Here is a 25,022-nt window from a genome sequence, read left to right as displayed (position 1 = left end):
GCAAAAAGCATATTTGGATTATTCCCATAACAAAAAAATATTTTTTTTTGGAAAAAATTGCATTTTTGGATAATTCTAAATGCACTTTTGGAGCATTTTTAAAGTTTGAAATTAAACTCATTCTTCTGATTTTTCCTATAGAATCAATGATTAAAGCATGATTTCCAATCTATTCTTCAGTTTCTGCTTTGGAGAAAAAAAACGCAGATACGCAGATAAAGGAATTGGAATATTACAGCAATGAGAATACTGATACAAAAACCTTCTAAAATGGTATGATATCACAAAATTGGAAAACATTTAGTTTTATTGAAATGAAGCCTAATATTGATATTAATCAAAATTAATCCTTGAAAATAATCATATTCTAATTTAAATTAATTTCTGATTATTTTTAGATTAATTTTAATTGTTACCAATTAATAATCACAAATTACGATTATTTTTGAAAATTAATATAATTGATTACACGGTGTGACAAAATTCCAAAAAATCAATACACTAATTGCGAGACCTAGTGAAGTTGGTAGGTAGGTCCATACAAATTTCAAAAATTTAAATTTTTTGTTCATGAACAATTTAATTTTTGTTACAAATTTTTAAATTTATTTTTGTGTTCACCAACAAATAAAACTATGTATAAATTTTGAAAATTGTGTGGAAATGATGTGGATTTTTTTATTAAAAGTTGGTTTACTTGAGATCCCCTCATTTTCCCATTCTGAATTTTGTATATATTGATAAGTAAACTATAAGCAATCTTATGTGAAGGAATAAAGAAAATGGAAGGTACCTTTTTTTGAAATATTCTTGACTAAAGGACGTTGTTTGATGTTATCATCCTTACGTTAAAAGTGTAATATTTTAAATAAAATCTTGACGAACTACAAGACAGGCTTTAATTGGACAATAGTTTAGAAAATATACGGTGTCATATTTAATGCTTGTTGAAAAAATCCTAAAAAATAGGAACTTTGAACCTCGATAAAATCTGAAACTTATATTTTTAAAATTTAGACGGGCTGTATTATTATTTACTTCAAAATTTAATTTAAGTAATCTTTGAATACAAAGCAAATAAAATTATTCGACACCGGTTTTTAAAGAGTGTAAAAACCGGATTATTCGATATTCGAAAAATCAACATTTAGAAAAAACCGACACTGGTAAAACATAAAAACCGGTTGAAAACCCGAGTCGATCACCCTATAATCAACCCATTGGTATAATTCGTGGGTATGGGACGAATATATTTGTGTGTCAGCACAAATCCAATATACCCTGGATTTGTGCTGACTTTTGTACACCACTAAAGTGGTGTAGGGTATAAAAAGGTACTTCTTTAAGGATTATGCCGTTAAAAATACAATAACTAAAACACAGTACGAGTACTGCCGAATATAGTACGTCTGATAAGCCAAGTTGTACTTACGATGTCGCCTTCAATAAAGTCGTTTCAGCAAGCCCTTCATTAAATTTTGTTGTAGATGCATTTGTATTGTTTATAATTTCGGACGTTTACTGATAAGAGACTGTAGGGTTATCACGTACATATCGTTTATTTACTGCAAGACTGACATAATTCAATATATACATCGCATCTAGAAAAACGGCTTTGAATTTTTAAAGAACATTTAAACAAATCATGGGATTTGAATATTTAAATATTAGAAGCTAATATGTTTCTTATCTAAATTTAAACTAAATTTCGACACATCAAAAATAATATAAAGTTCTGAAAATAGTCAGAAATATAAGAAAGACTTAAAAACGGCGAATATTTTGTGGTACCGAAAAACCCCGAATTATGAGATATGGCAGTTTTATAGTAAATTAATGATATGTACATGTATAATTTTAAAATGAGAGAGAAAGCAAAACAATCACAATCCAGTTTTTAATTTTCTTAAAGCTACACACAATATCCATTGGTTCAGTTGAAATATAAAATATTTAACATTTAATAATAAAATAATAAAAAATAATATTAAATAAAGAAAAAATAGTGAAATAAAAAATGTTAAGCAGTAATGCTATTCTAACAGATTGGGATGGTCAAATAAACGTTCTCGAACGTCAAGATCTTCCTTTGTTATACAGAGGTGCCGCTAGAGAAAACCAAGAGGATTCTCTTAATAATTTACAAACAAATTCCAAGCACTTAGGAAATATATCTCGAGAAAATAGTATTGAAAAACAACGAAACATACACAAAACAATTTCTACCGACAATCATAATAATATTGTAGATGATAGAGATGCTAGCATTTACGGAGCCATTTCCGAATCACTAACAGGAAGACATGAATGTCACGATAATATAAGTCGAGCCTCTTCCTCAAGATTTGGATCAATTTATCAACAAGTAGCTGCTGGTTCTTCAATGTTAGCAGATAGTATTACAGAAATTATGGTAAAACGAACATGTAATGTTTTTAATGCGTTTTTTTTGGAATTTTTTGATAGGTTCTACAATAATATTCCAGTAAAAATTGAAGCTTATATGCAAGCAGGTTTGTAAGGGAACGAAGCTATTTTCTCCCTTACAAACCTGCTTCGATAAGGCATGATTTTTATATAGCGAATTCCCACTTGGAAGCATTACTTTTTAAAAAATGAAGCGTGTTTTCACTCATTACATTCAGCTTTGAGTAACAGCTATAATTAAGCACTTATTTCATGTTTCTATGGCATTACTTCTTTCATTGTTTACAAAAAGCTCTTCCCTAATGCTTTTCCAGAAGACGTGAATTCATAGCTGATGTGAAGCTATTACAGTATTGCTTATATGAAACCCTTTCTTCATGGGATTCTACACTCAATGGTATTTCTGAATGTACACTATTTAAAATATGTAAAATGGCTGATGTACTTGCCACAGATGGGCGATATTTTATATACCATTCCCTTATATATTCTCTTAATGTCCCGTTTTTATCATCAGCTATTACATCTACTTCTGAATTCTCAAAATTAGAAACAATTTCGATATTTATAATTTCTTCGGGACTATTTTCTGTTGCCTTCAAGAGATTAAATACATTTTTATTTGCCTCTTTTCTTTTTAATTTATAAAATTATCTTTTTCCAACCACTTTCGGCATATTATTTAACAACAACAAAACATAAACAAAACAACACAAACTGTACATGGACAAAAGCAGAAGTATTAAAAAACAGAAACAAGAAAAACCAAAAGCAAATAATTGAAAATATTTCGTACAAAAAATTATTTAAATTCTGTTCATACACTATAATAAACACACACTTTAATAAATTTTAAAAAAGATATTTCTTACATTGAAAATGTATTAATTAATTAAATCACTTTATAGATTTATATTTATATAAAATCTTTTTATATTTTCTATATAAGATTTTTTTTACACTTTTATTCACAACTTATGCAACTCGATGACTAAACATTTTAGATTATGTAATTTAAAATGTGTTTTTTGTCGGAAAAGACTCGGTAAAACTGCCGATATCAATAGTCTTTGCAATACAACCTGCTTCCTTGTAAGGGACAAGAGTAAGCTTAAATATTATTTAAATACTTCACGTACAACCTGCTTCTCTGTAAGGGATAGTAGTAAGCTTTTAATTTTTTTCAGCTTACATTTTAAAATTACTCCTATCAATGGTATTCTCTTATTTCCTGCTTCTAAGTAAGGCTTAATAGTAAGCGAATACAGATGCAGTTAGGTCCCTTTTTAGCTTCTTAAAGTCTAAAAATTATTTTACTGGGATACTATGTACGTACAGTAGGGTGTCCCGAGGACCACTTTTTAGGACGAATACCTCAAAAACGATGCGTTTCAATGTACAAAACACGAGAAAAATAAAAAACATTTTTTTGAAAAGGTCCACAGTTCCCTAACTGCGATTGAAAATCTTGATCTCAGTACAATATGTTCACAAAAATTTTTCTGCAATAGAGTAGCAATAGAAATCGTTGCTACTAGTTGATCGTTCTATTGATACCAAATTATTGAGGTAGCAATAGAATAAAACAAAAAAATTCGACAGCCAAAGATAAAGTAACATATAAACATACAATAAAAGGATCAGTATACTAAAGGCATTATTCTAAAGACACAAGTAGATCCAGCCGCATTGCAAAATGATCTTCATTCGAAGGATTTGTAAAATGTCCTCATAAGAAATTTGATATATGTGAATGAATCTATTAAAAAGTCCTCCTGGAATATTTCTTGTGAAAAGGCAATGAGAAATGAGTATCGTACCTTTATAATATGTAAATATGTCTTTAGAAGACCCAAGAATCGAAGTCCTAACATTTTTTCCCGCTGCTTGTGCCTTTTGTTCAGAATGTCGTATTTTTTTTATTTTTCGTGTTTTAATAAAATTTTTATTTTCTATGCTACCAAAATTGCTACTTCATTTAGGTAGCAGTTGCTACCAAACTTTTGATAGTTGAAAAATATAATTTAATTTATTGGTACTTTAGGAAAATATTTACTGCTACTATTTGAAGTATTCAACTGCTACATTTAAACATTTTAGACTGTACTACTGCTATTAAAATTTTTATTTTTTGCTACTTCTATAACTACTGCTACAAAAATCTAAAGGTAGCAGTAGTAATAATAAATGCTTTGCTACTAGCTTTGGAACATTACTACTGCTACTTGTACACAGAGGCAAAAATACATATCCATTGTCAAGTATATACAGTGGCGAGCATATCTGGATACATATCAACCAAGTTTATGTTAAAAACCCAATAAAATCCAGAAAATATTAAAAAAAATTAGATATTTGTTTTAAAATAAGCAATAGAAGAATAAGAAAATAAAACAATAGAAAATTTTCGAATATCATGAATTCCATGAGAAATCAAATAAGAATTGACCGATGGTCTTCAGATTTCTTTAATTTTTTGTAACACATAAGACATATCAACGTTAAATTCTTAAACATTTTAAGAAACGCGATTTTTATGGCGATTTTAATTTGTTCGAAAACTACAAAAAATCAAAAAGGTATAAAACTTTGAACCTTTATATCTTTATGAGTTCATATCGGATTTTATATTATCCAATATTTATCCAATAAGACTTAAAAATGCCATAAAACCCATAATATAAAGGAAAAATAATTAAGTTTTCAATTTAAAATATTCAGTAAAACAATATAAAAAGAAAACAAAATTTAATTCATGATAATTAAATATTAATCTATAAAACTTTATTATAAATATTAAAACAGTCGAAGTATCCAGTGTTGCACGTTTTAATAAAATCTTGATTTTTAATATTTTGTGCAAAGTCCTTTTGCTTTTATGGCACTGGTGCACTCTCGAATTGCGCAAGACGTTTTTTTTAACAAAGCCCATAAATTTTCAATTGGATTGATTTCCAGGCATTGAGTTGGCCATTGCATCGTTTGAAAATTCTGCGCTGAAAGCCAATTCTTTAGATTTTTGCTGTATGCTTCGAATCCCCATTCTGTTGGAGTATAACCTCGACTCTGGATATGCACATTCTTCCACAAAATCTGTAATATTGGATTGAAAATGCTCAAATAATCCTCCCTTTTCATTATAGCATCTAATTTTACTAAAGAACCGAGAATCTACCAAGTGAAACAAGCCCACACCATCAGACTACCACCTCCATGAACACAGAAAAACTGACAATTTTTCACCTCATGTCTTCCAAATTCCTTCATATTATCAATATATGTTCTTGAAGTAGAAAATAAAACAACTCTGTTGTTTATTTTCAAAAAGTTCAAGAAACGCGATTTTTATGGCGATTTTAATTTGTTCGAAAACTACAAAAAATAAAAAAGGTATAAAACTTTGAACCTTTATATCTTTATGAGTTCATATCGGATTTTGTTGATTTAGAATCCAATCTATTACTGTGGATGAGCTCTTTCATTCTAATATAATTTTTATATAGTTTAAGATAGTGCATTATTTATGGAAATGCACTTTTTGAATGCATTTTTGAAATCGTTCTCCCTATTTAAAATTTTTTGAAAGTGCATAAGTCGATTATTTGAAGCTTTTTATGTAATATATAAAAATATTTTTTTGTGACATCCATTACATCCATTTTTTCGATTTTTTAAAATGTTTTATATTGGAAAAGTTTTAAATTTTATTGATATTTTAAGAAATTAACAGATTTTAAAACTACTTAAAATACATTACTGATCAGAATTGGAATGCAAATATTTAAATTCGATTACCACTAATGTACACTTTCATAAAAATTTTTGATGCAAGTGCACCTTGGGTGCGTTTTACAAATTGTTCTCCCTGTTGAAAGTATTTTAAAATATCATAAATCAAATCTTGCTATTTTCTATATTGTATAAGATTTTTTTTATTAAACGAATATGCAATCATAATTTTTCGCGATATTTTGAAAATTATTATTTATTAGTTAAAGTTAGTTCAAATGAATTTATCAATAATGCACTTAAAAGATAAGTTAAACATGGAGTAAAATGTAGAAAATGCACCCAATATGCATTTGCAATAAAAATGCATTTATCTTAACAAATATTATTTAGAAATGCATTTTTATGAAAGTGTACATTAGTTGTAATTGAATTTGAATGTTTGCATCCCAATTGTGATCAGTAATGTATTTTAAGCAGTTTTAAATTCTGTTAAATGCATAAAATATAAATAAAATTTAAAAATTTTTCAATATAAAACGTTTAAAAAAATCGGCAAAAATAGATGTAATGAACGTCACAACAAAATATTTTTTATATTTTGCATAAAAAGCTTCAAATAATCGACTTATGCACTTTTAAAAAATTTTAAATAGGGAGAACGATTTCAAAAATGCATTCAAAAAGTGCATTTCCATAAATAATCTTAAACTTTTTAATATATAAACATTATATTAGAATGAAAGAGCTCATCCACAGTAATAGATTGGGTTCTAAATCAACAAAATCCGATATGAACTCATAAAGATATAAAGGTTCAAAGTTTTATACCTTTTTGATTTTTTGTAGTTTTCGAACAAATTACAATCGCCATAAAAATCGGTCAATTCTTATTTGATTTCTCATGGAATTCATGATATTCGCAAATTTTCTATTGTTTTATTTTCTTATTCTTCTATTGCTTATTTTAAAACAAATATCTAATTTTTTTTTTTAATATTTTCTGGATTTTATTGGGTTTTTAACATAAACTTGGTTGATATGTATCCAGTTATTGAAAAATTTTGTGTCAATTTGGTACCAGGCGTGTATATGTATTTTTGCCTCTGTGTACAAGTAGCAGTAGTAATGTTCCAAAGCTAGTAGTAAAGCATTTATTATTACTACTGCTACCTTTAGATTTTGGTAGCAGTAGTTATAGAAGTAGCAAAAAATAAAAATTTGAATAGCAGTAGTACAGTCTAAAATGTTTAAATGTAGCAGTTGAATACTTCAAATAGTAGCAGTAAATATTTCCCTAAAGTACCAATAAGTTAAATTATATTTTTCAACTATCAAAAGTTTAGTAGCAACTGCTACCTAAATGAAGTAGCAATTTTGGTAGCATAGAAAATAAAAATTTTATTAAAACACGAAAAATAAAAAAATACGACATTCTGAACAAAAGGCACAAGCAGCGGGAAAAAATGCTAGGACTTCGATTCTTGGGTCTTCTAAAGACATATTTACATATTATAAAGGTACGATACTCATTTCTTTTTATAGATTCATTCACATATATCAAATTTCTTATGAGGACATTTTACAAATCCTTCGAATGAAGATCATTTAAAAAGCCTTCAACGGAAGACCTTCCAATAGGCTTTCAACGGCAGACCATCTACAGGCCTTGAAATTGAAACGATTTTGCAATGCGGCTGGATCTACTTGTGTCTTTAGAATAATGCCTTTAGTATACTGATCCGTTTATTGTATGTTTATATGTTACTTTATCTTTGGCTGTCGAATTTTTATTTTGTTTTAATCTATTGCTACCTCAATAATTTTTTTGAACACATTGTACTGAGATCAAGATTTTCAATCGCAGTTAGGGAACTGTGGACCTTTTCAAAAAATTGTTTTTTATTTTTCTCGTGTTTTGTACATTGAAACGCATCGTTTTTGAGGTATTCGTCCTAAAAAGTGGTCCTCGGGACACCCTACTCTACGTACATAGTATCACAGTAAAATAATTTTTAGACTTTAAGAAGCTAAAAAGGGACCTAACTGCATCTGTATTCGCTTACTATTAAGCCTTACTGAGAAGCAGGAAATAAGAGAATACCAATTATAGGAGTAATTTTAAAATGTAAGCTGAAAACAATTCGTTGTCGCAATCTAAACTTTATTCACATACGTTGTCTAAATGTTAACAAACGTGGTAAGCTTACTATTGGCAACGCATTTTGAGCTTACCACGTTTGTTAACTTTTAGATAACGGATGTGCATATAGTTTAGATTGCGATAACGAATTGTTGCAATGTTGACAAAGTTGCGTGGTCTACATTACATGTTGTTGTTGCATGTATGTATATACTTGACAATGGATGTTATTGAAAAATTTGGTGTTAATTTGGTACCAGGCGTGTATATTTATTTTTCCCTCTGTGTTATTAGTTATTTAAACATTCAGATCATTGAGATTTTTTCTACAACATTCAAAATGTTATTTACAATACATTGTTTACTTGAAATTGAGTATTTCTGTTAAACTGAAAATTTGTTTCAATAATCCAACGAAACTTATGTTTACGCATATATTAATATTAGGGTGATCGATTATTCGACATTTTCCAAAAACCGGGTTTCGAATTGACATTTGAAAAAAACCGGTTGATATTTTTCAAATTCAGAAAAAGGCGGTTAACCGGTTTTTCATTATAAATAAAAAATAAATTTTAATTTGAAAAAAATACGTTATGTTTAAATTTGATAAATAAAACACGACCCGAACTGATTATAAAAGGTTTAAAAGATTACAACTTTTGATCTAGTCGTCTGGTACCTTCTCTGATGTTTATAGGTGCATTAACAAGGGGAAAAAATTTTTTTTAGTTTTGCCATTAAATTATTAGTTATTAGAAAGTTATTGCAAATTCCCCATGTCATTAACGTATCCCACAGCACATGAATTCGAAATGTGACAAAAAAAATGCCCTTTTTTAGGATATACATATTAAAAAAAACATTTTGTTACTTAAAATATACATATGTATAATTACTCGAATATATATTAGTTTTTGTGCTTATAAGATAACGCAAACTTGTTCTCAGCCATGGCCAAAAAAGTTTGATTGATGGCCGTCCGTTTCAAAACTCCAATTTCAGTTTTTTTGAAACTTTGTTAAACAAATTTTGGAACTTTTGGAACTCATGGGTTCAAGTTCAATTTTAATCATACATGTTTTCTTAAAACTAATTCAATTAACATATTTTTTATACATACTAGGTATTCAAGTGGGACTATAAACAAAAAGATTTGCAGTCTAACCACAAAATTAATCCATCAAAAACTTTCATATTAAATATGATATTACGTAAAAAATTCTCCGAAAAAGAGAAGAAAAAAGAGATATATGGAGATCTCTTGGGGATTTATGGACAATAGATAAGGGAATAAATAGGTAAAAAATAGATCAATATTTCTTACGTTTAGCTGTATCTGCGATGTAATTCTTAGTGTACCATATCGAAATATTATTTATTTGTCGGCCATATTTACATAATAAAACAGACTTGATTATCTTATAAAGTTCAGTATTTAAAATAGTAAAACAGTAGAGAGAAAAGCAAAATTAACCGTTTAAGGCACTTTTAAGGAACAATTTAACACCAAAGTAAAAAAATCGAAAACACTATCTATTTGAATAATGTCCTATAAAATTAGAAGAATAATAGAAATAAAACAAAACAATTTATAAGTTATAAAAATGCAGTATGGAAAAATTTGAGGCGATAAGACTGCGTTTACTGGTGGTGCCATGACTCGGAAGGTGAAAATGTGTTTTGCAAAAATTTTTCCTACTTAATTTATAGTTTCTGATATTAATGCTCAAATAATCTTCCTTTTTCATTATAGCATCTAATTTTACTAATGAACCGAGATTCTATCAAGTGAAACAAGCCCACACCATCAGACTACCACCACCATGTTTCACCGTTTCTTTGACTTGGTGCTTTTTTAAGCTTTCATAAGGGCGGTGCTAGTAATATTCCTTGCCATCAGACTGAAAACGATTAGTCTTCCTTTCATCGGACCATATAACCCTTTTCCAGTCATCAACACTCCAATTTTTGTGCTTCTTGAAAAATTTAAGACGATCCTTCACATTTTTTTCTGATAACGCTGGTGTTTACTGCTTTACGGCTGATATAAGGCCAATGCTACGAAGAGCTCTCCGGGCTGCCCATTCACTTAAGGGCTTATTTATGGCGACAGGACCCTGTTTTTGGTGTTTTTACCTGTTTGGATGCCAATAAACGCTCCATAGTTCTGGCATCTCTCTCCGAAAGCAAGCACGATCGACCTTTCTTAACTTCTGGTGTGCTTATATTTTTAAATTTACTAGGTTAATGTTGCTAGGTTAATTAAATTTAAACGTGCAAAAGTGGATACATTGACTTTTTTTTTAATATTTTCTGGATTTTATTGGGTTTTTAACATACACTTGATTGATATTGAACCAGTTTTGCTCGCCACTGTATATATAAAACAGAAAAATTGGTAAAAATTGTAAAAGTTATTACCAGGGAAACCGAAAACATGGTCTAAAAAAAGTGTTTTAAGCGCTTTAAATATGCCGTAAAAAACTCAAAATATACTCTTAAAATTTAAAAAATATGCTCTAAAAATAAAATTTTTCATTATTTTTTAACATTGAAAAGCTCAAAAAGACAGAAATTGCAATGAAATAATAAATGTTTAGTGTCATATTTCATCCTACAAGATTTTTTATAATTGATTCATCTCATAGTTTGAAGAACTAGTTTAATAGAATTCCGTTTTACGTTCAGATAACCAATAAATAACATGAAACCATTTGGACCCCAAAAAACATATTTCAAACGACAAAGTTTGACACATTTCTTCCAATTGTATTCATAGCTTCTAAACTGATATTTTAATCGGTGTTGTCATAAATTCCAATAATTAGTTTTTTAAACTATAAAAATGGATTGGTCTCTTGAAATCAAAAGTAATTGAACAAAAAACTATAACATTGGTTTTCATGAGAGTAATGTATTTTTTGCAGTTTTTAAGTTCTACAAACGAAATTTTTTTTCAAAATTGTAAAATAGGCTAAAAAATTAAAAATAAAAAAATAAAATTTTATTTTTTTTTAAATAAAGTTTTGAAAATGTACAAAAACGAAAAAAAGCGAAAACATCAAAATATGCCCTAAAAGAGTAAAATATGCTCTAAAATCTCGAAAATATGCCTTAAATATGCTAAAAAAGTCAAATCATGCAAAATTATGCTCTTATGGGTAAAATATGCAAAAATATGCTCTAACATATCGATGCCAAAATTCTTAAATTGGTCTGAAAGGTGTAAATATCTTATCCATGAGTCCATACGACGCACCACAAAAAACATGCATTTGCATATTTTGGTTTCCCTGGTTATACATAATTCCTTACTGTAATGCATTTTATATAAATCCTATTCAGAATATAAAATTCCAGATAATTGGAAACATTAAACATATCTTATCCATGAGTCCATACGACGCACCACAAAAAACATGCATTTGCATATTTTGGTTTCCCTGGTTATTACGAATTCCTTAATTCCTTACTGTAATGCATTTCATATAAATCCTATTCAGAATATAAAATTCCAGATAATTGGAAACATACATCTGCAGGTTTAGTAAAATCGAATAATGTTAGCCCATAAACAATGAATTTCAAACTCAAGCTATGCAATATTGGGAAATTCTCAAACTCAATCTATGCAATGTTGGGAAATTTACTTGGAACCATAGTGAAATATTATTTTGTTTCCAACTATTTAAATTAAACATAGGAAAAATATGTAAATGTTTCTTAGTTACTGAAGACCCGTATTTATGATGACATAAAAAATCGAAATTAAACCTTAAACATAAATAATTACATAAAATGTCCGTAATATATGAACTAAATATTCAATGGCATTTTGTGAGAAAATTGTAGGCGATGGAGAAAAACAAATATCAAATTAGCAGCTAAAAATACATTAAAATCAGTAGAATTGGTTTCAAAAGTTTTTACAAACCTTCATTTCGTTAGCCTGTGTAATTCAGGAATAAATAAAAGAAGAAAATTTACTATCAAAATACATATTTGTCCAATTCAAAATTAGTGTTGAACGGTTGTATCGTAGAATGTCGTATTTTTTTTTTATTTTTTTTCAAAAAATTTTCTATGAACATTTTGTACGACGTACAACGATACGACATCGATTGTGAATTGGACAATTGAATTGTACATACATATATATCAATTCAAATCGGTTAATTAAAAATTACACTATGGGGACAAAAAATTAATTCACTAATTGAAAGTATGCCATTAGTGTATTCAAACCCGAAGCATATTTCGCTGCTAGGACAATATTTTATGCTATCGCTAATTGAAAGTTCATTGTGGGTAATAGAAACTATTAATGATGGGGTATCACATGGAATCTTCTTCGATAGCCATTGAATAATAAGTCAATCATGAACATCCATTCCGAAATTTTCGCGGTTTTTGAATAAAAGTATAATGTTTGGAAAATCGAAAAAATGGTATTTAAACGGCTAACTAAATGGCCAAATTAAAAATTTTTCTGCAAAATTTACTGTTTACTGTGTACATATAAGTTAAATGCGGAAAGTTTGAATATACACATTTAAATACTAAAAACATGGTTTATTTGAAAATTTTAAAATATTCCTCGCAAAATTGTGTTAAAAAGCACAACTCTCTATGACCGATAACATAAAAGTTTGATATACCAATGCCGAACGGTTTGTGGGTTTTAATACTCTAACGTAGTACTTTAAGCTATCATGGTAATTTTTCACCCCCCACACCATGACCCTCAATTTGTTATTCGGTTTATTCGTTATTTGAAAATTGACACTATTTCACATAATTTAGATGAAAAACATATGTTTGTAATCCGTTTATTTATAGAATTCGATAATTTCATCGTAGGAATTATGTCAGGACTATGATGTGATATTTCCATGATGTGGGGAACGTTTTATATCAGCCAGGATTGCACTTTATGGGCTTTGTACCCTCTAACCCTTATTATGATGAAAGTGCCATATACATATAGTTTAGGGCATTTTTATTAAAAAATGTTTTACAAATTTTTCTTTCAAATATCTAAATATACATATATTTTTGTACATAACCCTATCAAAAAAATTAAAAAATCTTGGCCCTGCGGCATAAAATGGGGTCCAGTGATGCATACCACTAATGTATCGTCCGTTTTAAGTTATTCAAATTTAAATCCTGATTAGGTTTTTTTTAAATACTGGGTAGACAATCCTATCCAAATATATTACAAAATGCATTGATCGGTATATCAAATAATTTTTGTAGAAGCAAAATTACACAGGGTAACGACATGAAGGTTTGTGAAATCTTTTAAAACCAATTGAACTATTTTTGATGTATTTTTAACACTGTATTCGAATATAGTTAAATATGGGACACCTTGAAATCAAATGGCGAATTGTTTCAACTTCATTTAAATTGCATAAGAGGAAACATCAAGTTTCCTCTCTATACTGATTTCCATTTAATGGCAGTAGATCGGCTCTTGCATATAACTTATTTGTATATCTTGTATATAACTTATTTGCTCCTGACTGTAGGCTTCATCACAATAACTTTGACCTTTGTGCAACTTCAAAAACTTGTAGATACTTTGTTGGCTATTAGTTGCTTTTAATACGTGATCATGATGAATGGTCTTCATAGTCTCAATAATATTTATGCAGTTATCGTTCCTTGTTATTTTATTTCGTTCTATGCTCAAATGTGAAATATGTGCCCCATAACTCTGTATCGATCTACATATACACTGCCAAGAAAAATTTCCATTTAGCATGATAATTCTTTATACTTGATTATATGCTATCGCCAGTGCTTCTAGAAAATATTCACTTGCATGTTTAAAAAATTCGTAAGTTAATCGTTAATGTTTTGAGATTTTCGGAACAATAATTTCATAGAATTTTCTCTTTCTTTTCAGCATTTATTGTCAAACTATTTGTTTACAGATGGGTTTGGCTTATATTTTGACTGATTTTCTTATTTTTTATATGACTTAAATAGTATTTTGCTAAGATCTTGTAAATCAATTGAGGGCGTTTGTAATTTTAGTGTTGTCAGAGTTTCATCAACAATTCTGTTAATGACATCCACATTTTTCGGTGGCCATTTCAGCATCGGTAAGAGATTTCTAGTTTTATTAGTATTTTGAGTGTTATTTATCTCCACAGAAAGAGTTATTGGTTGGCGATCTGACCAAATTTGACTTCCAACTTCAAAACCCTTCATAAGATTTAATAGTTACATCAACTGACACTTTACATAAATCGTTTACTGAGCTTCCAATGTTTTTTATAAATGTAAAATTTCCTTCATCATCACTTAACGTTCATCCATTTAAAATCACTAAGCCGTAGTTATTACAAAAAGTTAAAAACTTTCTTCCATTTGTATTTATTATTTTATTTTTTTTTTATTTCCTTATTTCAGTATTAGAAACAATATATACAATATTTCCATTTGTTGTTCGTCGCCCATTATAATTAGATTTTGAACATCTACTTCCTGCATATACTGTTCGCTATAGCAAGATTTTTGGCATTCCAATCCTTTAATTATTAATTTCTTCCTTTTAGGTCGCTTTTAGTAGGTATAATTTTTAAAATTTGGTCATTAACTTTTACTAAAAATTCATATGTATGTTTCCTATTATGCATCCTGAATACATACATTCTTTAAAAGTATTATATAGAATACATAACAGTAAAGAATAATGCCGGTTTTTCAAAATTTAAAAAAAAATTTCTGCGAAGTCCTCAAAATTCAAATCACAGGTACCGCTAAAATGTGAGAGATATCGACCTAATTTAATTCCTTTCTTTATTGCCTATAAGTCACATGGATATTTTATTAACATTTTAAAATTTACTTAACAAAATTGCTAAAATTTTGAAACGGCCGTCTGAAGGGTTTCCCATTTGTGACTATACCCCTCTACCTAATGAGGATAAAAAATGACATTTAAGTTAATACGAATATATTTAACGCAATGACATGATTTTATTAGAATATTTCCAAAATTTTTTAAACTTTATTTTTAATATTTCCCATGTAAGTGTTTTGTGACACTAAATGATCGTAGGAATTTGTAATAACTTTTACAATTTTTATACCCACCATCAAAAAATATGAGGGTATATAGATTCCGTTTGTAACACATCGAAATATTGGTCATAGACCCACAAAAGTATATATATTCTGGGTCCTTATTAAATTCTAAGACGACCTAGCCATGTCCATCCGTCTGTCTGTTGAAAGCACGATAGAGTCCGAACGGAATGAGCTAGAGGGTTGAAGTTCCACAAATATTTTCTATATGTCAGGTTTATTTGGTATTGAAAATGGGCAATATCGGTCCACGTTTTTGGATAGCTCCCATACAAGTGGATCCCCGAAAAACAGCTTTAATGGGCATATCTGTTTTAGAAGTACGAGTATAGCGTTAAAATTCAACATAAATAAGTTTCATATGAGTCACAACCTTTCTACCAAATTTTATGTAGATCGGACCCTAAATGACCCTACCCCCCATATAAGAAAATTATTTTACCGATCATTGCTGGTAAATTTTTTTTTTTACTTTAAGGCTAATTACTGGCATGCAATGCTAGTAAAGCGATAATATTCGATGTAAACATGTTTTATATGAACCAAAATCTAAACAATTTTATAAAAACGGTCAATAATTCACCCTACCCCTCATATAAGGACCTCTTCAGTTAATCTGATGATAAGGATTCAGAAAATTTCGAGTTCAGCGATGGAAATCGACATAAAAAATTTAATACTTAATGAAGATTAATATATAACTGACAATAGCCACTATATGGGGCTCCATTCAGCAAAGAGTTTTGCTTATTAAAATACGAGTTTTCCTTATTTAAAAATACGACTATAGCGATGAAATTCGACATAAACAAGTTCTGTACAAAACTGTATGTGTTTGGTTCATAATTGATCCTTCCCGCATATAAGGTCCCATTCAGAAAATAACTATTAAAATCTTTCGTGGGGTATAAAACTACATATTATAACAAAATAATCTGGTTATTTGGTCGTTTTGTATTGATAAACAAAAACTACTTCACGGAAACCCCTTCTTTTTCGGGAGTACTGACCGAATTTTGTTTAGAATTGTAAAATATTGGTTCATATTTAATAAAGCTAACACTAAGTACCATTCTAGCCACTCTAAGTATGTGGGCATTACCGTATACCACTATAGCCACAATAGAGTTCACTTTATATTGGTTCCAAGCAACCTAAGGTCTGTTTAGAGGTTTAAATTTTTTGAGGAGTTCAATGGTTTCCTTGGATACAAGTCGCTCCCCTTTGACAGTTTTGAAAGAACACTCAGTGCGTTTTTTCTAATAATTCTTGAGTCATTTCATCAATTACATATTTTATATTTTTTAATGATATTGATTAAACATCTCATAATAGTATTTCATTGATTTACACTTGTTCTAAAAATCTAAACTATTTTTATAACAATTCTTTGGGTCATGTCATCTTCGTGAGAAGGGTACTGAAGTCGAAGTGCTTTACGTGAGTACCTGCCGTGTTGGCCTATCTCATGGTTAGACCCCATATCAAATCATACCAACGACAAGCCGAGGAGTGAAGTGACATCACCAGTTTATAGTCCCGGCAGACAAGAGGTACTGGTAGCACCTCTATACCCCCGGATTGCAATACACCAAGATGGGATCTATCATCAAGAAAACAGCTTTTAGAGGACCACAGATATCGACGAGATTCGAATCTTCAATAATTCTTTTAGACATGCTTTCGAGAAGATGGCTATTCAAAATCAGCAAAATCCGTCCATAAATAACGGAGATTTGAGCAAAAATCCGAGACAACCTCTGAAAATTTCATAAAAAATTTAGATTTTTTATTCATGCTCAGACAGAAACTGTAAACTACAACAACAAAACACATAACCATATTTTTTTTTGTTTATAAAAACAAAGCTTAGCATGACGTCACTATACGAACGAAGCAGTATGTAAAAAAAGTATGTAGAGCCCCGATTAGGTGCGAACACAAAAGGGAATTTTTTTGGTACTTTTTCGTTCTTCAAAAAGTACTTTTTAAATTTTCTATAATATTGAACCTAGAAATGTGAAATTAATCATGTAGAGACCTGATTAGGTGCGAACACATAAAAGAGGTACTTTTTGAATTTTCTATAATATTGAACCTAGGAACATGAAATTAAGCATGTAGGGCCCGGAGTTAGTGACAACCTATAATAAGGATTTTTGGTACTTTTTAGTTCTTGAAAAGGTACTTTTAGAATTTTCTATAATATTGAACCTAGAGACATAAAATTAAGTATATAGGGCCCGTATTAGGTGAGAACCTATAAAAGAGGACATTTTGCTACTTTTGCGTTCTTCAAAAGGTAGTTTCTGAATTTCCTATAATATTGAACCCAGAAACATGGAATTAAGTATGTAGGGTCTGGATTAGGTGAGGACACATATAAGGGACTTTTTGGTACATTTTCGTTTTACAAAAGGTACTTTTTGAATTTTTTTATAATACTGAACCCAGAAACATGAAATTAAGTATGTAGAGCCCGGATTAGATGAAAACACATAAAAGGGGACTTTTGGTACTTTTTCGTTTTACAAAAGGTACTTTTTGAATTTTCTATAATATTGAACCTAGAAACATGAAATTAAATATGAAGAGCTAATATTGAATCTAGAAACATGAAATTTTGCATTTAGGGCCCGGATTAGGTGAGAATCTATAAAAGAGGACTTTTTTAAAAGGTACATTTTGACTTTCCTATAATATTGACCCTAGAAACGTGAAATTAAGTATGTAGGGCCTGGATTAAGTGAGATATTTTGGTATTTTTTCGTTCTTCAATGAAAATCATGTGAGAACCTATAAAAGGGTACTTTTTGGTACTTTATCGTTCTTCAATGGGTACTTTTTGAATTTTCTATAATATTGAACCTAGAAATATTAAATTATGCATGTAGATCCCGGATTAAGTGATAACCCATAAAAGGGGGCTTTTTGGTACCTAACCGTTTTACAATAGGTATTTTTTGATTTTTTGTAATAAAATTTGTACTGACTGTTTTTTAACACATCATGGTGAAGGGTATATAAGATTCGGCACAGCCGAATATACTTACTTGTTTATTTTCAAAGTAATGTATTTCGAGATCTATAAATATATCGTATCAACTTGAAATTTGGAGTATTCTGTCAGAGTAATGTTTTCTATAAATTTACCTAAAACTAGTTGGAAGTATGTTTTTAAAACAAATTTATGACCGATTTTCTACTTTTACCTCGTACATCAATACTTAACATACCCGGGTATGCATAAAAAATATATGTCAGTTATCGGACGAAAATTAAGTTCCATTATAAATTTTAAGTTTTGTTATTTGAATTATATTTATTATTGTATCTTAAGAAAAAAAATTGTTGTTGGTAAAAACAAAAACCTTATATAGTATTCACTAAATGTATTATCGTCCGATGTTCAGAAACTCAGTTTCCTGGAAGTAATTCCTAAGAATTTTCCAATCAGTGTTCGTGAGGAATATTATATGTGGAACTAATTTTGATTATTGATTTATCTATACGCAAACGTACTCATGTCGAATTTTATCTAGATATAATCATTTAATAATGAATTAAGTGGTATTAAGTGATTTTCAGAAATAAAATTCCGTATTTTATTCCGATGACTTTTATTGTTAATGTGCGTTTAAGTAATTTTCGGAAATTATCCTTATATTGTAGTTGCGACCAATTATGGACCGATCAGGAAAAAATTCGTATAATGATTTATATGCAAAAAAAAAATTCAAGTCGAATATTACTCCAATAGATTTATTAATTAATGAAATATGTGCGTTTAAGTGATTTTCGGAAGTGGACTTTATATAGGAGCTATGACCAATTACGGGCCACTCCAGAAAAATTTGGTAGAGTGATTCATACAAATGTATGTATGTACACAAAACATATTTGTGTCGAATTTTATCAAGATAGCTTTATTTGACAATGAAAGATGTGAGTTTAAATGATTTTCGGAAGAGGGCCTTATATGAGAGCTATGGCCAATAATGTACCGATCCGGGGAAAAATCAGTAGAATGATTTATATGTACACAAAACATATTCAAGTTGAATTTTATACCGATAGCTTTATTTATCAATGAAATATATGCGTTTAAGTGATTTTCGGAAGTGGACATTATATGGGAGCTATGACCAATTATGGTCCTATCCGAAAAAAATTTCGTAGAGTGATTCATATATGGACGAAATATATTTGTGTCGAATTTTATCAAGATACCTTTATTTGACAATTAAATATGTGCGTTTAGGTGACTTTTGGAAGTGGACCTTATATGGGAGCTATGACCAATTGTGGATCGACTGAGGTCTACGTTGCTAGTATGATTTCTATTCATATTATATTTGTATGTACAAAATTTTGTGCTGATGCCGATATATTTGAGGGAGTTATTAACGATAAACTAATTTGCGTGAATATACACCTTTGAATGGGGGCTATAGGAAATATTGGATCAATTGTTATGAGTTTGAACATACTTGATCCCTGGCACAAAAATAATGTGTTACAAAATTGATTGAAATACCTTTGGTAGTTTCTGAGAAAACTACTTAAGAATTGGGGAAAAAAACTTTATTTTTTTCGAGGTAGTCTGAAATTTTTACTCATAACTTTTTATGTCGTGAACCGATTTTACCTATTTTCAATACCAAACTGTACCGGATAATAAAGAATGCTTTGGGTGAATTTCTATTGCTTCGTTTTAACGTGAGCGTGTTTTACACAGACAGACAGACGGACGGACAGGCGGACATAGCTAAATCGACTCAGAATTTCATAATTTCATAAGGATCAAGAATATATACTCAGATGAATATTTCTTGGTGTTACACACGGAATGACAAAGTTATATATACTCTCTATCACCACTGATGGTGGTGGAGGGTATAAAAAATGTTATATTTGGGCTTTTGTATTAAATGTTTCTATTACCCTAATTAATGTTAATATGTATTATTTAAGTTAAATTAGTTGTATTCTATAATACTACAATTTCACTTTTGAATAACTTCCAAAAAAGAGCATTAAAATTACTTCTTGAGAATGACTTCAGAAGTAGTGAATTTGGAATTAAATAAAAAGGACATCCCTCCTATGACAAGCCTGTTTTAAAATCATCACTTCTTCAGGTCTTTTTCAGTACTTCCATGGAGTAAATTCTACCTTTTTTCGCTTCTTTGGAAGTTCTTTTTTTGCTGGGTAATTTGTCGAAATTTCTGTCATACCACCATTTGATGGCCAATGTTGTATAAGTTGTGATAATAATTTATGTCATTCGGAATCAAAAACACCACGCACCAACACCAATTTCAAATATAAACCAAATTTTTTGTTCAAGTTTTTAATTTCTTTATTTTAAATATGTACAGGTATTTCCACCGATATGATGTGACAAAATGTCTTTATACATACATATGTATATTAGGGGAAAGACTTTTTGATGTTTTTGCAGATATAAAATTTTACATCCATTTTAATGCTCGATTCCAACTGGCATATTTGCAAAATATGTCAATAGTTATATCTCTAATGTACATATGTATATCAATAATAATAACTTATTTAGATAACAAACTACTAAACGGTAACACTGAAATCAAAATCAGCTGTTTGAAAAAAACCAAAGTAAAAAGTTTAGTTAAAAAGTTTGAAATAAGTTATGTTAAAATTATTTTGTGTTTTTTTTTCGTTTGTGTAATTAATGTTGGTTATCAATAAAATTTTATTAATATTAATTTGAAAATAGTCAATCAAAAAGATGTAGATATATACATAGTACGTAAAACGACTTGCCGAAAAGTTCTGTTCGCAATCAAATGACATTGCTTTAAATATAAACAATAAAAATTTTAAACTGGATGTGACTTTAACCCCCAATTACTCAATGTCTAGTTATTTTTTTTTAACTTTTTCATACAAAAGTTATCTTAGCCGTAAGCCAATGAATGAAAAAAGCTTTTTTAATAATTTATACTAATTTTGCCTGATCATTATCCTAACACTCACCCAGAGGTAAGCTTTGCATCATATTTGTTTTGGGCAACTAGGGAATAAGAGCTCGCTACCGATTATCGAGGAAATTAATCTTAGCCTTACGGGTGAGATAATCTCATAAGATCACTTGGAATAATGAAACTGTGGATAGAACCACCAAGAACCCACCAAGGGGTAACTCTAACGAGAGTAGGACTAGTGGTTTTCTCAGAATGAGCAAATCCTTATTCTAAGTGGACATACAGACAAATGTTAAGCATGTCCAGAGGATAGTGAAACTCTATCTTGGGATATAAAATCCCTCACGATCACTGATTGGAAAATTCTTAGGATATAATTCAAATCACTGTATGATAGTGGCCTAGGTGAATTTTTTGGATTTGATGTAGTACACTTAAAAAAATAATCAAGAAATCCGTAATTTCAATAGTGCGGTAAGTACTGTTTTACTAAAATCAAATACAACATATTTGAATAAACTACGATTCAGCCAAGGTTTATCACAAAAATGTTCTTCAGATTGCCAGAACTAGACCTTAGATTCTACTGCAATCGTGTCGTCACAATCGCTCACCTTACAAAAATACAAATGTAACATTATTTTCACATACACGACATTATGCTTAGTATTATAAGAAGAATATCAAATATACACACATCTGATTTTGACCCCGCTTTTAAAAGGGTTGACGATTCTTGATAACTTTCTATGGACTCGAAAATAATATTCTCAATTTACGTGATGTATATTAAGCAATGATTTGTAAAAAAACATTTTGATGACGACATCGTAATTTTAATAATATTATTAGTTTTTTATTTATTTTTAGCAGGGGTAGAATCCAATAATATGTGTTACAAACGGAATGACGAAATCATCTTTTTTTGATGTTGGGTATAAAAGCAACTTTATTGTATTTATTGCAACTTTTTTCTAAATAATAAATTATGTATAATAGGGTGGGTCGAAAATAGGCTTTTCTCTCGGGTCAATTACTAATAGTGAAAATATGTTGTATTTTAACTTCAAAATGAAGACTGTAAAATATTATTCAATTATTTTGAGGGTAAGAGCCCGCGCATCGCCGCCAAAGTTTGAAAATGCGTTTATATGGGGAAATGGCACTTTTTCGCATTTTTTGAAAAATGAGGTATTAAGTATTAATTTTTGCGCTATTTCAAAAACATAGAAAAACTAAAAACTAAGTTATTAAAATTTCTTTTGGTTCTGACGACACATAAAAGTAAATATAACAATTTTTTTTAGTTTTGAAAAAATTCACAAACAATTATAATGATTACATTTACAAGATCCATAATTATGTCAATACGAATTTTTGTTCAAATTAGATAGCGCTTCCTTGATTTAGTATGTGGTCAAAAAATGTCCATTATTTTAACAGCATTTCAAAAACTTTTTAAAATTTTGTTAAATGGATTTAAAAAAATTAAATTTTCTATACTGGATTTTATAAGGAATATATGTAAGAATTAAACATTACCCTTTTCCCGAAATCCTTCAATTTCACATCGCAGGTACGGCAAAACTATAAGAGATAATGAGCTCATTCTTTTTATATTTAATTCTTATATATGTATATCCGTTATAACATCCAGTATATAAAACTTTAATTTATTTAAATTCATTTAACCATTTTTTTAAATTTGAAAATGGAGTTTTTGTGATGCTGATAAAATAAAGGCCCTTATTGACCACAGACTAAACCAAGTAAGCGTTATCCACTTTGAACAAAAATTCGTATTTGCATATTTATGGATCTTGTGAAGGTAAACATCATATTTTTTGTACAATTTTTCAAAACTAAAAAAAAATCTTATATTTTTCTATGTTTTTGGAAATACAATTTTGTACACATTACGATTTTGCTATAAAATGGTGTAAAAATTAATACTTAATAACTCATTTTTTCAAAATACTCGAAAAACTACCTTTTTTCCCCCATATGAACACATTTACAAGTAAGAGCCTCTTACCCTCATAATAATTGAATAATATTTTACAGTCTTCCATTTGACGTTAAAATACAACATATTTTCACTATAAGAAGTTGATTTGAGAGAAAAGCCTATTTTCGACCCACGCTAAAAAAGGAACTGAATGAATTATTTTTCAGTGTTCATAAACTCAGTTTCCGGAACGTAATTCCTAAGAATCTTCCAATCAGTGTTAGTCAGGAATGTTATTTCCGGAATAACATTACTTCCAAGATACTTGGATCTAACTTCGACGAATGCCTGGCAGTGGCAAAGAAAGTGCTCCAGAGTTTCACTGTCCTTTCCACATGCTCTACATTCGTCTGAATCCGCACGTCCAATTTTGCATAGATGTGCTCGTAATCCTGTGTGTCCACTCAGAATACGTACCATCATACTAACTTCAGACTTGCTCATTTTGAGGAGATTTTTCGTCTTGCTCTCATCATGATCTTTGTGGTTCTACCCACTGTTTCATTATTCCAAGAGGCCTTATGGGATTCTCTCACCCATATTTTTATTTCAGCTTTTGTTGCGTCGTATGGTTTCGCGTTTGTCAGGTTAACTGCCTCGAGCTCCCTACCCTTTAAAGCTATTACATTCGCCCTTTCGTTACCGACTACTCCCGATGTGAACTTTACCTCTGGGAGAGTATTCAGTTAAAGCTTTCTTACAATCCAATACGGTCTTAGATTTAGTTCTATCGCCTAATATCGCCCTAATTGCCTTCTTGCTAGCGGTAAATATATTAAGCTTGTGTTATGATTTGGCAAACGGTATATTTCTGTTTCTGGGTCTTTAATATAGAACCCCAACCCCATTTTGTCCCCAATTAGAGCCATTGCTATAATGTTCCGCTTGACTAAGACATTCTATCAGAGATCAGCGTTTCAAAGTTTCCGACATATTCTGTGTCTGGTATACAATCAGGCACGTCCGATGAATGTGTATAACCTTCCAATGTGTCCAGTATACATTGATGACGTGTCCTATAACCGTTTTTGGCCAGTTCGCCTAAAGTAAAGAGCCGTTCGGCTGTAAGCGCCGCCTCATATCTTAAATATGTTTCAATGGGTGGAATATCTAGCAACGTTTCCAGAGCCTTGGTTGAAGTAGTACACATGGCACCACTTATACCCAAGCAGCATGTACGCTGAACTCCCTGTAGTAGTTTGATATTGCACTTTGTATTAGTGTGCACGTTATTGAAGGCGCCTTCGATGTCAATACATACCGCCAGTGTATATAGTTTATGTGAATTTCAAGCATGCAGTAAATATCTGAGACAGATGTACGGAAACCAGTCCCGCCTCCATCTGTAAGCGTGCCGGGAAAATGCCATCCGGCCCTGCAGCTTTATAGGGAGCGAAGCTCTTGATTGCCCCTTTAACCATATTAGATGTAATTACAATTTCCGTGTTAGCCTCCCCTTCCTCCAATATCGGTTCTTCTACGTTATTCGATATACCGGGTGGGAAATGAGAGACCATTAGGAGTTTCATTGTCTCCTCCATATCTTCCAGCCTCCTACCCGTATCATCGACCATAGATTCCGATTGGACATGAGTTTTGGATAGGAATTTTTTATCTTCGATACGTCATTTACGCTGTCTACCTG

At 30.0% G+C, this 25,022-nt stretch overlaps 1 protein-coding gene across 9 annotated transcripts in view; it reads left to right on the top strand.

Annotated features, from left to right (window-relative positions):
• Positions 1–1,906: 1,906 nt before the first annotated feature.
• LOC119609783 overlaps positions 1,907–25,022 on the top strand; it is a 57,969-nt gene continuing 34,853 nt past the window's right edge. For 2 of the 9 annotated variants that reach the window (XM_037964709.1, XM_037964699.1), the window contains exon 1: positions 1,910–2,413. In XM_037964709.1, coding sequence (XP_037820637.1) covers positions 2,018–2,413 — 396 coding nt within the window. In that variant the 5' untranslated portion in view covers positions 1,910–2,017. Of the gene's footprint in view, positions 2,414–21,016; positions 21,428–25,022 lie in introns of those variants that run through there. The other 7 variants (XM_037964718.1, XM_037964727.1, XM_037964769.1 and 4 more) reach the window with 7 other exon arrangements.

The sequence above is a fragment of the Lucilia sericata genome, unplaced genomic scaffold (assembly GCF_015586225.1).
Source record: "Lucilia sericata isolate MDLA Ls3-8-SP2 unplaced genomic scaffold, ASM1558622v1 Contig000025F_arrow, whole genome shotgun sequence".
NCBI classification, from domain to species: Eukaryota; Metazoa; Arthropoda; class Insecta; order Diptera; family Calliphoridae; genus Lucilia; species Lucilia sericata.
This window is presented reverse-complemented; position numbering and strand designations above follow the sequence as displayed.